Source organism: Bos indicus, chromosome 9 (assembly GCF_029378745.1).
Source record: "Bos indicus isolate NIAB-ARS_2022 breed Sahiwal x Tharparkar chromosome 9, NIAB-ARS_B.indTharparkar_mat_pri_1.0, whole genome shotgun sequence".
NCBI lineage: Eukaryota > Metazoa > Chordata > Mammalia > Artiodactyla > Bovidae > Bos > Bos indicus.
The window spans coordinates 83,133,952-83,151,503 of record NC_091768.1 but is presented as its reverse complement, the minus strand read 5'-3'; the positions used below and the strand labels follow the sequence as shown (position 1 = coordinate 83,151,503).

Below are 17,552 nucleotides of genomic sequence, written 5' to 3'. Positions count from 1 at the left end.
AGTTGCTATTTCATTTGAGAGAAGCATTATTCAAAATTTTAAGTCCCTCAAATAGGAATAAACCAACAAAAAACTAATAAAAGTCAAACCTTATATGTGCATTAATAAATTATTCTGTAAAAATAGAGACCTAGAGAACAATTCAAAGTGAAAAGATTTGGGAGTTTCAATTAGTTCTGAATTTAGGAAGAAGTTAGTATGGTTTGATAAGAGATTGGTCAGAATTTGTAAACCAGCTGAGGTGCTGGAAAGAAATCATTGGTCTTATCTTTGGAACATGTAGATCTGAACAAAGCTGTTAAAAAATTTTGAGCTTATTTTTGAGGTATACCTGTTTTGCATATCAGTGACCAGTTTTGCAAACAGACCAGGAGTGGAAGAGAAAGAAAGAAGAGTAATAGTTAAGTGTTCCTACTGAGTTGTTATTGAACAGCAACTGTGGTAGGTACTGTGTTAAATCCTTTAAATTAAATCACTTAATTGAATTTTCTCAGAACAACCCTATGAAGTAGATAGTACTACTCTCCCTTTTTCACAAATGAGAAAACAGAGGCACAGATTGCTTAAATGACTTATTACTGTTTACAAGTAGTGAATAGTATAACTTGGAATGCAGTCTGAGTTTGAACGTAGAGTCCATACACTATCATACTGCTATGATATTCTCCCATCCAGGGGAATAGTAATATGGAGCCGAGAGAAGAGAGTTTCAACAGAGTACACACTACCATTACAAGCTGGAGGTTGGTAAAGAAAAGCGAAAAATGAATCTGAAACGATGACTTCATTTAATGTTGCTTTTTTTCCCCTCAGTAAGCTGATGAGGGTAGATGACAAACTGTAGCCCCTGAAGAATGAATAGGGAAATGAGGATATTTATTGAGAACTGAGGCAGTTAGAAGGAAAATGAGGTTGTCAGAGGTGATGGTGGGGCAGAGACTAAAGGAAAACTAGAAGAGGAGGGATTTGGGGTGGTTTAAGAGTAGGAGATTCCCTGATAGCTCAGGGGTAAAGAACCTGCCTGCCAATGCAGGAGATGCAAGAGATACAGGTTGGAACCCTGGGTTGGGAAGATAACCTGGAGAAGGAAATGGCAACCTGCTCCAGTATTCTTGCCTGGAAAATTCCATGGATGGAGGAGTCTGGTGGGCCACAGTCCATGGGGTCACAAAGAGTCGGACACGACTGAAAGCACACACTCATAAGGCCACTCATAGAAGGAGAGTCTGTGTTATAGTGAAGAGGTTATATTAGCACAAGACAAATACAGTCAAGAACCAGACAGCCTATATTCTCTATTTGTTTAAGGGTGGGTTGTGGGCAATTTTCAAGTGTTTAAAATATATTAAAATGCTTTTAGTTTTATTGTCAACTTATTTAAAAATATTTTACAAATAAAAATTTAATGCATTAGGTACTTTTGGATTAAATCAAGGAGAAACATGAGATACCAAAAGAAATTTGGTCTATCTTCTGAGATGATTTGCTGGAGAAAGATGATGTGTTCCAACCCATTATCATCACCCTCAGCAGCCTAATTAGCATTTGTTTTTCCCCATTTCCTCAGGATACCAGAAATCCTTATTTTCGCAGAATACCAGAAATCCTTATTTGTTTTGGTAGCAACGGGATCAGTCATTATTGCTCTAATCAGTGTGGTACTCTTACTCATCCTGGTTAATAATCGGTCTAAGGATGTCCATGTTGCCTAGTTCTAGCTAATGAGATGTAAGAGGTCTTTTGTAAAAGGCTCCCAGGAACGCTTTCAATTTTCTCATGAAAATGAACCAGGGGCTCTTCACTCTTTTTCATGACCAGTAGAGTGTCACCCTTTGAACAAGAGTTGACAGGCATGACAGCAAAGTCAATATGTGAAGGATGGCAAAGCCGACATTTAGAAGGTACTTGGTATTTCACCAGTTCTGGCCTGCCTGGCTTTGCATCTTTTGTTACATGTGAGATCTATGTGTATTTATTGAAGTCACTGTTGGTTTTTCTGTTGCTTGCAGTCAGACATAAGATTTAGAGAAGCAAAAATCTTCATCAACTATTTTTCATACATGTGTAGTTTATGCTTTGGTAAATTTTAAGAAAATCTCTCTAATTTATTTTAACAGCTTATAATGTCTCATTAAAAAGGTTTTAATCTGGCTTATCAATTTCAGAAACAATTTAGTGTTTAAAAACATTGGGCCACTCTATCCTTTATTTCAACTAGCTGTTTATTTCTAATTTCTTTTCAGTAACTAGAGCAGTGCTTATGTGATGTTTACATTAGCTGTATCTCCATCATATAAAAAATATTTTTGTCATGGAAGAAACTAAAGCATGAAGCCACAGAGATGGTTTTCACATTGGACCTTGATCAGTTCAAGGGAATGTCTCATTAAACCATTTAGTCCACTTTCTAGAAAGCATTGACTTACTTTGGAACTACTGAAATGCCTGTGCACTGCATGAACTGGGTCAGAACGAAGTTAAATGTAAAACAATGCTCAGTGTTTTTCAGAGTTCCTGGGATGAAGATGATTATTTTGAGTTCTTTGCATCTAAACATGGGACATTTGAGATATAGTTACTAGGGAAGGTATTGCCTTCTGCCTCAGTTTGTTTGACTTAAAGTACATAAAGATAAGGGCTTCCCAGGTGGCACCAGTGGTAAAGAACCCACCTGCCACTGCTGGAGACATAAGAGATGCAGGTCCCTTCCCTTGGTTGGGAAGATCCCCTGGAGGAGGGCATGGCAACTCACTCCAGTATTCTTGCCTGGAGAATCCTATGGACAGAGGAGCCTGACAGGCTACAGCCCATAGGGTCTCAAAGAGTCAGACATGACTGAAGTGATTTAGCACGCATGCACAAAAGATAGGTGACATGAGAGCTTTTGTCGTGGGCTTCAAGGTATGTCATACAAAGTAGTGAAATTTGGTTGAAAGCATTTGCTTCATATAGTGAGTCTAATATTAATGTAGATGCTTAATTTTTATAGTGTAACTTGGATTTGTGTTCAGACAATGAAATGCAATGAAATTTCTAGTCAAGTCTAAGAGTGCTATGGAGAGAAAAATTGACCTGACAATTTAACAATAACAAAAGTCTAGACACTACTATAAAAATTGTTTAAATGGCAGGAGGAAAATCAACATTAAAAATTATTAGAGCAATCAGATAAAAATATATTAAATACATGAATAAACATCACTGCATGTGACATAGAAAGTAACTGCAGTATGTAGAAATATGTCCAATTATGCAGAGATGGAGCATTTTAATATTTGGATCTGCTTGTTTAATCCTTTGAGTCATGGCATAATTAGCTACCACAAGATCTGATCACTTCAAATCAGGTGGTCAAATCTTTTGGCTTCTCTCTAGATTAGCATCACATTGAATGAATTATTAATATTCAGTCTTGGTGCTTTGAGTCAAGCCTATTAAGAACAATCTAAGTTTCATATTTTCTCTAAAAATTATATAAAATGGAGAGCTTTGTTGTTGTAGTTAATTTTAAATGGAAGTATAATTGCCTAGTAATGCCATTTTGGGGATGTTTTTAAAGAGAATCTTCAATTTTTGAGATGCTTTCATTTTAAGATATGTGCATCCTTATGAATCATTAATTCATAGAAATCATCTGTAATAAAAAAGGAAGTCTGGCTTCCTAAATAATGGTTAGAAAACATAATATTCTTTTTGGCTTTTCCAAGTCATGAAATCCGGTTGTTTTACACAGCTTGCTTTAGAATTTGGAAAGTATTATGGACCCTACAAGTCCCTATTTTGTTCTCACTCTACCCACTAAAATAGACATTTGTTCTTGTTAACTATCTCCTGCTTTAAATCATACTCATTGAAACATTATTGTGGCTAGTTAAGTATCTAAAGCATCCAGTGTTGTCATCTTTGTTATGTATCTAAAGCATCTGATATTGTCATCACAGTTTGTGATCCATCCTCTTTATCACAAAACATTTCTCACTAGATGTAGCTCACACAGATACTCCAAAATTCAGTCTTCTATATCCATGTGAAAAGTGAAAGTGAAAGTCTCTCAGTCATGTCTAACTCTTTGGGATCCCATGGACTATAGAGTCCTTGGAATTCTCCAGGCCAGAATACTGAGTGGGTAGCCTTTCCCTTCTCTAGGGGATCTTCCCAACCCAGGGATTGAACCCAGGTCTCCCACATTGCAGGTGGATTCTTCACCAGCTGAGCCACCAGGGAAACCCATGTATACACCACAAATCTATCATAGTTTCCTTTCCTAGTGAGCCAACTGCTCTTTGGAATACATCCCAACATCGCATTCCAGTCATAATGAATGGAAAATGTCCCTGGAGATTAAGCTTATTTGCAGTCCTTGAATAGTCTGCTTATGTATCAGTGTCTTCAGTTCAGTTTAGTTGTTCAGTCGTGTCTGACTCTTTGCCATCCCATGAATTGCAGCACGCCAGGCCTCCTTGTCCATCACCAACTCCCGGAGTTTACCCAAACTCATGTCCATTGAGTTGGTGATGCCATCCAGCCATCTCATCCTCTGTTGTCCCCTTCTCCTCCTACCCACAATCCCTCCCAGCATCAGAGTCTTTTCCAATGAGTCAACTCTTCACATGAGGTGGCCAAAGTATTGGAGTTTCAGCTTCAACATCAGTCCTTCCAAAGAACACCCAGGACTGATCTCCTTCAGAATGGACTGGTTGGATCTCCTTGCAGTTCAGGGGACTCTCAAGAGTCTTCTCCAACACCACAGTTCAAAAGCATCAATTCTTCGGTGCTCAGCTTTCTTCACAGTCCAACTCTCACATTCATACGTGACCACTGGAAAAACCATAGGCTGACTAGATGGACCTTTGTTGGCAAAGTAATGTCTCTGCTTTTGAATATGCTATCTAGGTTGGTCATAACTTTCCTTCCAAGGAGTAAGCGTCTTTTAATTTCATGGCTGCAGTCACCATCTGCAGTGATTTTGGCCCCCCAAAATAAAGTCTGACATTGTTTCCACTGTTGCCCCATCTATTTCCCATGAAGTGATGGGACCAGATGCCATGATCTTAGTTTTCTGAATGTTGAGCTTTAAGCCAACTTTTCCACTGTTCTCTTTACTTTCATCAAAAGGCTTTTTAGTTCCTCTTCACTTTCTGCCATAAGGGTGGTGTCATTTGCATATCTGAAGTTATTGATATTTCTCCCGGCAATCTTAATTCCAGCTTGTGCTTCTTCCAGCCCAGCGTTTCTCATGATGTACTCTGCATAGAAGTTAAATAAGCAGGGTGACAATATACAGCTTTGACGTACTCCTTTTCCTATTTGGAACCAGTCTGTTGTTCCATGTCCAGTTCTAACTGTTGCTTCCTGACCTGCATATAGGTTTCTCAAGAGGCTGGTCAGGAGGTCTGGTATTCCCATCTCTTTCAGAATTTTCCACAGTTTATTGTGATCCACACAGTGTCTTAGGTAGTTTGAAAATTATTTTCATCATTTAGTTTAGTTTTGTTTCATTCACAAATTGCTTTGTGTAACTGTTGTCTAATCAACAATAATTTATTCATTGTGAGAATCGTGTTGTAAATTTCATTTTGTCTACTTCATTTTACCCCAGGACTGGATGTACAACAATCTCTCAATAATCCTTGGATAGTCCATTAACTGAATTAAATTCTAGAATATTTCATATATGTGAATGCATTCATTTGCTTGAGCTGCTATAACAATATACCATTGACTGGGTAGATTACATGATAGAAATTTATTTTCTCACAGTTCTGAAAGTTAGAAGTCCCAGATCAGAGGGCCAGCAGATTTGGTTTCTGGAGAGGACTTTGCTCCTGTTTTGTAGATAGCTGCCTTCTTGGTGTGTCGTCACAGAGCCTGTCCTCAATGCCTGCATGGAGAGAGAGATTCTGGTTTCTCTTTCCCTTCTTAGAAGGGCACCAGTCCTTTTGGTTTAGGACTCCACCCTTATGTTCTCATTTAACCTGAATTCCCTAACAGCCGTATAGCCAGAGAAATTCACTTTGGGGGTTAGAGTTTCAACATATAAATTTTGGGGGTACCTAATTTTGTTTGCAACGAAGAGATATTAAATTATTAGCAAATCTTTTAGGAAAAGAACTACTGAATTTTTTAATGCCCATAATCATTTTTTAAATTATATTTCTTCAACTTAGCTTGATCTAAACCTCAATTTAATCATGGAAAATTTCCCTCCTAATATTTTGCTCTGCATGGTTTGGCAGGTGTTAATTACGTTTTTCTTTAAATTCTTAGCTGGAACTGATCAAGGCTCTTTGGGGAGTTTTACCTAAAAGATCCCCTCTGGAGGCCTGGCAGAGAGTGAATCCAAGGCTAAGCTTTATTAATCACTCCTGCTGTTCCCGTTTTCTGCACACCTTAAGCTCAGCTTTGAGAGGACCAACGCATTACACCTGCCTAATAAACAACTGTCTAAGGATTTTTGTTGATTGTCTCATAGACTTTGAAGCATAAGTGAATGGTCTTAAGTCTGATTATTAACGAGAACAAATGAAGCCATACCTATTACGTACAAAGGTAGGAGCCCCCTGACTTGTGGTTCTGTCCAGTAACCATCTTAAGCTGAGTAGCTTATTTTGAAGGGTTAGACAAATTTACCTGTACAGATTTACAGAAAGGATGATGCTTAGATATCACATTTCAACTTACCATTGCCATAAAAATATCAATCACCAATAATAATCAGTTGTTTTTAACTTGAAAAACAGTCACACACACATACACACATTTGCATGCATGTGTGTGTGCACACACACACACGCACATACAGAGGAGTCAGATGTTTGATTCATTATCATAATCATCCTGTCACATTTAGTGTTTTCCTTTCTGGTCCTCCAAATTCTAGCCTCCTTAACAATAATATTCTCATGTCTAATGTAGAAAAGCCTTATTATCTCAAAATATAGTTCCTATTTTCATCATTGTGAAGTGTCTTTGTAGTCATTACTATAATTTTAAATCAAAACTTTTGGAGCTCTTTCCTGAATTTGTGGAATTGTTTGGTATTGGATTTTTCCTTGGAGTTATTTTAGCTTTAACTCGTGGCAAAGGACTCGAGTATATAAACCTCCTATTATTTTAATGCAATATTGTTATACAGGAAGTGAACTTTCATCTACATACCTACCTGAATTGGTATAGAACTTTCTTCCTGCCTGTAGATAGTCTTTGATTTCCTAACTTTCATTAGCCAGATATCATTTTTTTTGCCATTAGCATGAAGTGTTGTCTACTTGACACTTTGCATTTAAGATTTTTGCATAATCAAATGAGATAAAAATCCTGTAAATAATAATATTCTTTCATAATTTTGTATTATTTATTTTCCTATTAACTTTTCTTGTTTTCTCTCTTAAAATTTTATTTTGTGGTGTGTACACAGATTCTGAAAGAGACTGTATAACTCCTTAGGTTAGATATTAACTGTGGTCTTCCTCCTTATGATACATGTATGTATCCCTGTTCCTATAGCTTGGGGAGGATGGAATGCTCTCTAAGATAACTGTGGAGAAGGGAAGATTTAAATCCGCTGGGTCTTCCTTACTTCTGCTTCCCTGCTTCTGCTCTGCTTAGCAGATATAGCTTCTTGTTGCCCTGCTTTATATTGCCCTGTTATACATCAAGTCAACATTGGCAAGAAATTAAGTTTTCAAATGAATTTTCATTAATGAACTATCCTCTTTCTCTCTCCATGCAAGAAATTTGTGTGTGAATGTAGTAGGTTATATTGAAGGTCGGGGTGGCGGGGGGGTTGGTGACTAGAGAGGAATATTATAGAAGGACAAACAACTTCAAATTAGGTATTAAAACTTGCCTTTACCTGCTCTCTGGTGGTCTCACGGCCAGTGTGTTTTGATTATCAACTTCACTTTACGTAGTCTGCTGGCTGCATCTTCCCAGCTCTCTTCTCTTTCTCCATCTCCCCTTTCCTTCTCTTTCTCAATCTTCACATTTTCTTTTCCTGTCCTTTCCTTCTTTGATTGCCCCCATGTCTTGTCTTCTGTGATGCAATTTAGCTGTTTCCCACCACTACTCCTAAACTCAACTATTTTCAACCATTGCCTGCTGCAATTTATCAACGTGCTCAATTGGAACAAGATCCACTCTCTCAAAGAGGCAGTTGGTTGAACAAAAATGTTTTTTTGCCTTTTATTTTGTTTTGCTTTCGCCATTGGAATAGAATATCAAAACGCCAGAGCTGGTAATGATTACACCATGTTTGTACAACTTTATGCACCAATAAGTTCTGGAGTAGTAAGTAACAGATGGGCATGAGAGCGATCTGATTTGGGTGAATTACTAGCTAAAATTAGAGATTAATGTGTTAGGTTCAAATTGATGTTCATGTGCTAGAAATAAAAACTGCAAGGTAATTAAACTCTGAAGAGGATAGATTCAAATAAAACAACATATGCAAAATAATTAGAATTTTAAGTAGACTGCTATCGAATAAATTTTGCTTGTCCCATATTTCAAACGTTCTGACTAAAAAATAAAGTCATTTTAACTTGAACTTTCAAACTTACAGAACTATTTAAAATAATGTGTTAGTCCAGAGTTTTAGATTTTTTGAGGTTTTTTACTTCCCTGGCTTTAACTGGAATGCCAGAAAGCTGTCTTCTTACTCCTTCACATTCGTCACTTTATTTTAATTTTCGTGATTTGCCTCAATGAACAAATAACATTATGGCCAAGTCCGCGCTAAGGAAATAGGCATTTATTGTTAATTAAATGAATCCTTTTCTACTTTTCTGCCAATAACACAAGTTAGTTTATCTTGCCTTAGTGAGTTGTTTGTATGTTTATTTAAAATTAATGCTAATAAGTGACTGACAGTGGGCGGCTCCAATGGAACAGAGAATTCACTCCTGCAGGCTCCCTCCCCATCCTACCCCAACCTTCAAAGAAGCCACAAAGTTACCTTTTAACCTGACAGCGTAGCCAACTGACACCTTCACGAGGTAGAAGAGACCTGGAAAAGTTAACTAAACCTCTAGGCATAAATGATCACAGTGCTAGTGAACAATGCGTTTATTAGGATGAGATGATTGGACGGCATCACCAGTGCAATGGACATGAACTTGGGCCAACTCCAGATGTTGAAAGACAAGGAGGCCCGGTGTGCTGCAGTACATGGTTCTCAAAGAGTCTGACACAACTGGGTGACTGAACAGCTACACACTGTACTCTTAGGCCAGTCCTATGGAACAAAAAGTGGATTGGAAACCTAAAAATTCTCTAGTCTATTTGGAAAAAACAGGCAAACCAAGATTTATTTATTTTTGAATGAAACTTTTTTTTGAAGTAATTTTATTTTATTCACATGCAGTTATAAGAAATAATACAAAAAGATTCAGAGTAACTTTTGCCTTCTCTCATTGGTAACATATTCACCACCAGGATCTTCCGTGTCCTCTTTACAGCCTCACCTGATTTCTACCTTCTCTAACCCTCCGACCCCTGGCAACCACTAAACTGTTCTCCATCTCTATACATTTTTTTTCAAGAATGTTATAAAAGTGGTATTATATAATATGTGGGATTGGCATTTTTTTTCACTCAGCATAATTTTTTGAGATTTACCCAGGTTATTGCATTATCAACAGGTCATTCCTTTTTTTTTTTGGCTGAATCATGGTATGGACATACCAGAATTTGTTATTCACTTATTGAAACACATTTTCATTGCTTTTTGTGTATTTTGGTTTTGGTTTTGTAGATTCCACATGTAAGTGAGATCATATAGTATTTATCTTTCTCTGTCTTATTTCACTTTGCATAATCCTTTCCATCAATCCAGGTTGGATTGATACTTTGACCACCATATAATTTCCCTCCTTATCTCTAGTGCTTTTCTTTGTTTTCAGGTTCTAGTTTATATGATAATAATGTAACCACTTCTACTTTCTTTTAATTAATGCTTGCATGGTGTATCTTTTTCTATACTTTTACTTTTCACTTGCCTGTTTAATCTGAAGTGAGTTTTTCCTAGACAGCAAATAGCTGGTTCACTAAAAAAAAAAAAAAAATCTACTCTGAAAATCTCTGTATTTTAATGTGTATTTAGACAGTTTATGTTTAATGAGATTATTGGTATATTAGGACTTAAGTTTGCTATTTTTTTTTCATTTGTTTATGGTAATTTTCTGTTTTTTTTTTTTTTTTTTTTCTGCTTCCTTTCTCTGCCTTCTTATGGAAATATGGTTCATACTTAAACATTTTTTTGAATTCCATTTTGATTCACCTACATTATACAAACATAACTTGTCATAGATGACTGGTTTCATTATTTTGCCATATTAAATGAATTGGAGGAATCTTATTTCTTTGCCCTTCTCCATATAACTGCCTTAAATATCTCCAGCATACATGTAGGACATCAGAGAGCACTGTAATATTTGTTAGAAACTCAAGAGAAGAAAGAAAATCTACTGTATTTACCCATTTGCTTATCATGTTCTTCCTTTCTGATGTTAAACAACTTCCTTTCTATTTATAGAGATCTTCTGTTTAGGCCCCCCCCTCCCCCCCCGCCACCTTTTTTTTTTTGAGAAAACTACTGACATCAGTTCAGTTCAGTCACTCAGTCGTGTCCGGCTCTTTGCGACCCCATGAATTGCAGCATGCCAGGCCTCCCTGTCCATCACCAACTCCCGGAGTTCACTCAAACTCACGTCCATCGAGTCGGTGATGCCATCCAGCCATCTCATCCTCTGTCATCTCCTTCTCCTCCTGCCCCCAATCCCTCCCAGCATCATAGTCTTTTCCAATGAGTCAACTCTTTGCATGAAGTGGCCAAAGTACTGGAGTTTGAGCTTTAGCATCAGTCCTTCCAAAGAAATCCCAGGGCTGATCTCCTTCAGAATGGACTGGTTGGATCTCCTTGCAGTCCAAGGGACTCTCAAGAGTCTTCTCCAGCACCACAGTTCAAAAGCAACAATTCTTCGGCACTCAGCTTTCTTCACAGTCAACTCTCACATCCAAACATGACTACTGGAAAAACCATAGCCTTGACTAGACAGAGTTGGCAAAGTAATGTCTCTGCTTTTGAATATACTGTCTAGGTTGGTCATAACTTTCCTTCCAAGGAGTAAGTGTCTTTTAATTTCATGGCTGCAATCACCATCTGTAGTGATTTTGGAGCCCCAAAATTCAAAGTCTGACACTGTTTCCACTGTTTCCCATGTATTTCCCATGAAGTGATGGGGGACCAGATGCCATGATCTTCGTTTTCTGAATGTTGAGCTTTAAGCCAACCTTTTCACTCTCTTCTTTCACTTTCATCAAGAGGCTTTTTAGTTCCTCTTCACTTTCTGCCATAAGGGTGGTGTCATCTGCATATCTGAGGTTATTGATATTTCTCCCAGCAATCTTGATTCCAGCTTGTGCTTCTTCCAGCTCAGCGTTTCTCATGATGTACTCTGCATAGAAGTTAAATAAGTAGGGTGACAATATACAGCCTTGACGTACTCCTTTTCCTATTTGGAACCAGACTGTTCCATGTCCAGTTCTAACTGTTGCTTCCTGACCTGCATATAGGCTTCTCAAGAGGCAGATCAGGTGGTCTGGTATGCCCATCTCTTTCAGAATTTTCCACAGTTTATTGTGGTCCACACAGTCAAAGGCTTTGTCATAGTCAATAAAGCAGAAATAGATGCTTTTCTGGAACTCTCTTGCTTTTTCCATGACCCAGTGGGTGTTGGCAATTTGATCTCTAGTTCCTCTGCCTTTTCTAAAACCAGCTTGAATATCTCGAATTTCGCGGTTCACGTATTGCTGAAGCCTGGCTTGGAGAATTTTGAGCATTACTTTCCTAGTGTGTGAGATGAGCAATTGTGAGGTAGTCTGAGCATTCTTTGGCATTGCCTTTCTTTGGGATTGGGATGAAAACTGACCTTTTCCAGTACTGTGGCCACTGCTGAGTTTTCCAAATTTGCTGGCATATTGAGTGCAGCACTTTCACAGCATCATCTTTCAGGATTTGAAATAGCTCAACTGGAATTCCATCACCTCCACTAGCTTTGTTTGTAGTGATGCTTCCTAAGACCCACTTGACTTCACATTCCAGGATGTCTGGCCCTAGGTGAGTGATCACACCATCGTGATTATCTGGGTCGTGAAGATCTTTTTTGTAGAGTTCTTCTGTGTATTCTTGCCACCTCATCTTAATATCTTCTGCTTCTGTTAGGTCCATACCATTTCTGTCCTTTATCGAGCCCATCTTTGCATGAAATATTCCATTGGTATCTCTAATTTTCTTGAAGAGTTCTCTAGTCTTTCCTATTCTGTTGTTTTCCTCTATTTCTTTGCATTGATCACTGAGGAAGGCTTTCTTATCTCTTGTTGCTATTCTTTGAAACTCTGAATTCAGATGCTTATGTCTTTCCTTTTCTCCTTTGCTTTTCACTTCTTTTCTTTTCACAGCTATTTGTAAGGCCTCCCCAGACAGCCATTTTGCTTTTTTGCATTTCTTTTCCATGAGAATGGTCTTGATCCCTGTCTCCTGTACAATGTCAAGAACCTCATTCCATAGTTCATCAGGCACTCTATCCATCAGATCTAGGCCTTTAAATCTATTTCTCACTTCCACTGTATAATCATAAGGGATTTGATTTATGTCATACCTGAATGGTCTAGTGGTTTTCCCTACTTTCTTCAGTTTAAGTCTGAATTTGGCTATAAGTAGTTCATGATCTGAGCCACAGTCAGCTCCCCGTCTTGTTTTTGCTGACTGTATAAAGCTTCTCCATCTTTGGCTGCAAAGAATGTAATCAATCTGATTTTGGTGTTGCCCATCTGGTGATGTCCACGTGTAGAGTCTTCTCTTGTGTTGTTGGAAGAGGGTGTTTGCTCTAACCAGTGTGTTCTCTTGGCAAAACTCTATTAGTTTTTGCCCTGCTTCATTCTGTATTCCAAGGCCAAATTTACCTGTTACTCCAGGTGTTTCTTGACTTCCTACTTTTGCATTCCAGTCCCCTATAATGAAAAGGACATCTTTTTTGGGTGTTAGTTTTAAAAGGTCTCGTAGGTCTTCATAGAACTGTTCAACTTCAGCTTCTTCAGCGTTATTGGTTGAGCATAGACTTGGATTACTGTGACATTGAATGGTTTGCCTTGGAAATGAACAGAGATCATTCTGTCGTTTTTGAGATTGCATCCAAGTACTGCATTTCCTACTCTTTTGTTGACCATAATGGCTACTCCATTTCTTCTAAGGGATTCCTGCCCGCAGTAGTAGATATAATGGTCATCTGAGTTAAAGTCACCCACTACTGACATAAGAATGATTATTTTCCCAAATTGTTATTTTTCTCTGGCTACTTTCAAGACTTTTTCTTTGTGTTTAGTTTTCAAAAATTTAATTATGATATGTTGTGGCATGGATTTCTTTTTGTTTATTCTCTTTGGAGTTTGTGCAAGTTCTTGAACCTGTATGTTTATTGGCAAATTTGGAAAATATTTAGACATATTTAGATATCATTTTTCTCAAATATTTTCCCGCTTCAAATATTTTCATTTCTTCTTCAGATGCCATTTACAGGAATGTTACATCGTTTGTTATAGTCCTACAAGTCCCTAAGGCTCTATTTTTTTTTTTTTCCATCTGTGTTCTCTCTGTTGAATAATTTCTGTTCTATCTTATAGCTTGCTATTTCTTTTCTTTCTGACCTCCATTCTGCCCTTGAGCCCATCCTCTGAGGTTACTATTTCAACTGCTATATTTTTCAGTTCTAGAATTGCCATTTAGTTCCTATTTACATCTTCTATTTCCTTGATAAGACTTTGTGATTTTTCATTTCAAGTGTGTTCAATGGATTGTTGAAGCTTAAAGTCTTTGTCAGATAGTTCTAACGTGTCTGTCATCTTGAGTTTAACATCTTTTGAGCATTTTGTGCCATTCAGTTTGAGATCTTTGTGAGTCTTCATATAGTGAGTGACTTTCTATTGAAGCTGGGGCATTCTGAGTATATTATAATGAGACTCTGCATCTGATCCACCTTCTAGTTCTCTGACATTGCTTTAGTAGGAGGGTGGAGGTACCACCTCATCACCCAGGTTCCCCATCCAGTTTGCATTGACAGCTGAAGGGATCAGACTCCTTGTTACTACTGAATGGGGTGGGAGCTCCCACTCTCCACTACACCTTCACTGATATGATACTTCTCTGACTGAGAGAGATAGATGTGTCTTGTTACTTCTCTTAAAAGATGTATTTGTAAAAATGAGTAATTAAAAACCCCAATTCTAGGAATGAAGAACTCTTAGGAAGTTCATGTTACATACATAATTTTTCTTGAACAGTGTAATTTATGTATATTTGAGTTCCTCAATAATTATATTTATTTAAGTTATAACATGTAAATTGTTGTCTTGTACTGATCAGCAGGAGCCATAGATATTATTCTTTCATTGCTAAAAAGTAATGCCTTCTTTTTATAGCAAATCCAATGGATTAAAAATAGTTTAGAGTAAAATAGTCCTTCCTTCCCAGTTACATTCTCCAGATATAACTACTGTTGCTAGTTAGACAGGCATCCATCCTGTCTTTAGTCTATGGTGTCAATTATACTCCCCCACCTCACTTACTCACTCCTAGTTTTCCTCTACAGCTTCTCTTTCTATTCCTCCTTTCTAATCTTATCCTTCTCTATCCAGCTGTAAAATGTTGAGATGCTTTCAAAATTGGTTCTAGAAGTCTTTTCTCCTCAATCACCATTGTTTTTCTTTGTAAGTCATCTATATCGTTGTCTCAGTTACCATTTATACTTAGATGACTTATGAACTTATTTTTCTACTTCAGATCTCGGGTCTGAGTGTCAAATCAATAACTCCAGCTCTCTACTTGACAGCTCCTTTTGTATCTAAATAGCACTCCAAGTCCCAAATGTGAAAACCAGACTGACCGTCTTTTCTTCCAACTCTGCCAGTTTTTACATCTCAGTGAATGGTATCACTATATATTGAGTTGTATTTGCCAGAAGCCTAGGAATCATTTCTGATTCTCTTTTTATCTTCACGTCCCATATCCAATTAATCATTAAATCCTGTGGCTTTTCCCTCCTGAATTGTCCCATTCCTTTCTATTTCTATCTTCAGGCTTTTATCACCTCTTACGTGGGCTAACACAGAAGTTTCCTAAGTGGACTTTCTGCTTCTAATCTCATTGTGTTTGAGTTAATTTTTTACTCTGTAACCAGAGAGATATTTTCACAATAAAAATTTGGTCATGTCAACTGCCTGATTAAAATAATTCATTTTTTTAAAATTGCTTTTATGGGAAATACCTAAATCCTTAACAAGATTTAGCACAATGCCTGTCATATAGTCAACATTCAATAAGTATTTTTGGGAGAATGAATAGCTGAAGTGAGAAGTTTGTAGTATTTGCTATTAAAATAGTATTGTTACACACATGTATGTATCCATGTATCTTTCTTTACTTTTGTTATATTTCTGTTGGATATGTCTCTAGAATTAAGATTGCTAGCATAGTTTGGTTTTCTCTATTAAATATCAAGGTTAATAAGGCAATTGGTGTAGTACCTTGTAGCCATCAAGAGAAAAAGAAGAATCTAAGCTAGGAAGATCAATGATGATTTATTTATTAAAGGGGCCATCCTGTACCCTCTGTCTGGTAAGGGGAATTATGTTCGAAAGAACTGCCCAATGACTTAAGCATTTTAAAAAATAGATTATATGCTAAATAACCTTAGATAAAATATTTTGGAAGACAGAGCAAGGAATGAATGAATCGAATTTTCATATTCATAGTAATTGTGACTTATTCCTATTTTATTTTGATTGTATGTTTTTCTTGGACTTCTCTGGTGGCTCAGATGGTAAAGAATACACCTGCAATACAGGAGACCTGGGTTCAATCTGTGGGTCGGAGATCCCCTGGAGAAGGGAATGGCAAACCACTCCAGTATTCTTGCCTGGAGAATTCCGTGGACAGAGGAGGCTGGTGGGCTATAGTCCATGGGGTTGCACAAAAGTGGACATGAGTGAGTGACTAATACTTTATATGTTTTTCTTATTAATGACAATATATGAAAATTAGGTAGTTTAAGGAAAGGATTGATTTGAAATGTGGTGGTCACATAAGAAGAGATTATAAAAGTAATGTAGAAATAACAATTTTCATAGAAATTGAGGGTCTGTTTACTAGTGTAGTGGATACCGGGCAGAATTGTGATGTAGGCAAATAATGTTATCAGAGGCATGTTGTCCTGTCTCTGCCTCTTTTGCTGCACTCCCTGGAGGGCAGAGGGTCTGTCTTGGTGCTTTTGTAGAGTAAGCAGTAGAAAACAGCCTGAAGCTATCAAGTGCCTAAAAGGTGGGGGACTAGGGGTACCAGGTTACTGATCACTCTGTACTTTGTTCTATGATCCTGGGCAAGCTGGTTAACCTCTGTGATGCTTAGTTTTCCCATCTGAACATAATACTAACTACTGATTTACATGCAAACTGGATTGGATATGGTCCTTTATTTTATTATTTATAAATGTATTTTTAAAAAAAAAATTAATCTGTTGTTTGAGCTGATACTGAAACATTTTATTACTGATTTTAGTCATAAATGTGGACGGAGTCATAAATTCCAGGGAGATAAAAAATATGCATCATAGGGACATAAATGGCCTTAAGAGCCCTTATCATCAGCTTGAAAAATGAAAAGTAAAAGTGTTAGTCACTCAGTCGTGTCCGACTCTTTGTGACCCCATGGACTGTAGCCCACCAGGCTCCTCTGTCCATGGAATTCTCCAGGCAAGAATACTGGAGTGGTTTTCCATTTCCTTCTCCAGGGGATTTTCATGGTCCAGGGATTGAACCCAGGTCTCCTGCATTGCAGGCAGATTCTTTACCATCTGAGCCATCTGGGAAGCCCCTTTCAGCAGCTTATCAGGATGCAGAGTGACTCATAGTGGGCTCTTAAGGCCCTGCGTGGTCCCATGAAATTCTGAGTTAATATGCTTTTGTAAATATCCATGTATCCATTGAGAGCATAGTACTCTGAAGTTAACAAGTAATTCTTTACATATTTTTACTGTGTTCTCTCTTCAGTTCAGTTGCTCAGTGGTGTCCAACTCTTTGCGACCCCATGGACTGCAGCATGCCTAACTTCCCTGTCCATCACCAACTTAGTCTATTTTTGTTTATACTGAGATGTGTAGATTATGCAGCTTTGTATTTATTTTTGTCTTGCTATTAATTTTGCATCAGCAACTCTATGACTGTTGAAGCAAAGCATTGATGTAATTGCTTTGTTTGTCATTTCTTGTTCTAGGCAACGGGCCTCACCACGACCGTTGCTGTACTTACAATGAAAACAACTTGGTGGATGGTGTTTATTGTCTCCCAATAGGACACTGGATCGAGGCCACTGGGCACACCAATGAGATGAAGCACACGACGGACTTCTATTTTAATATTGCAGGCCACCAAGCCATGCATTATTCAAGGTAAAAATAGTGCCATGTTTATAAGCATAGAAGTAGGACAAGGGTAGCATTAGG

At 37.7% G+C, this 17,552-nt stretch overlaps 1 protein-coding gene across 3 annotated transcripts in view; it reads left to right on the top strand.

The window, feature by feature from the left end:
• The window catches only part of EPM2A (EPM2A glucan phosphatase, laforin), a 109,079-nt gene that overhangs the window by 32,578 nt on the left and 58,949 nt on the right, over positions 1-17,552 (top strand). For all 3 annotated transcript variants that reach the window (XM_019967551.2, XM_070796306.1, XM_070796305.1), the window contains one exon: positions 17,324-17,498. In XM_019967551.2, the coding sequence (XP_019823110.1) occupies positions 17,324-17,498 (175 nt within the window). The remainder of the gene's footprint in view (positions 1-17,323; positions 17,499-17,552) is intronic.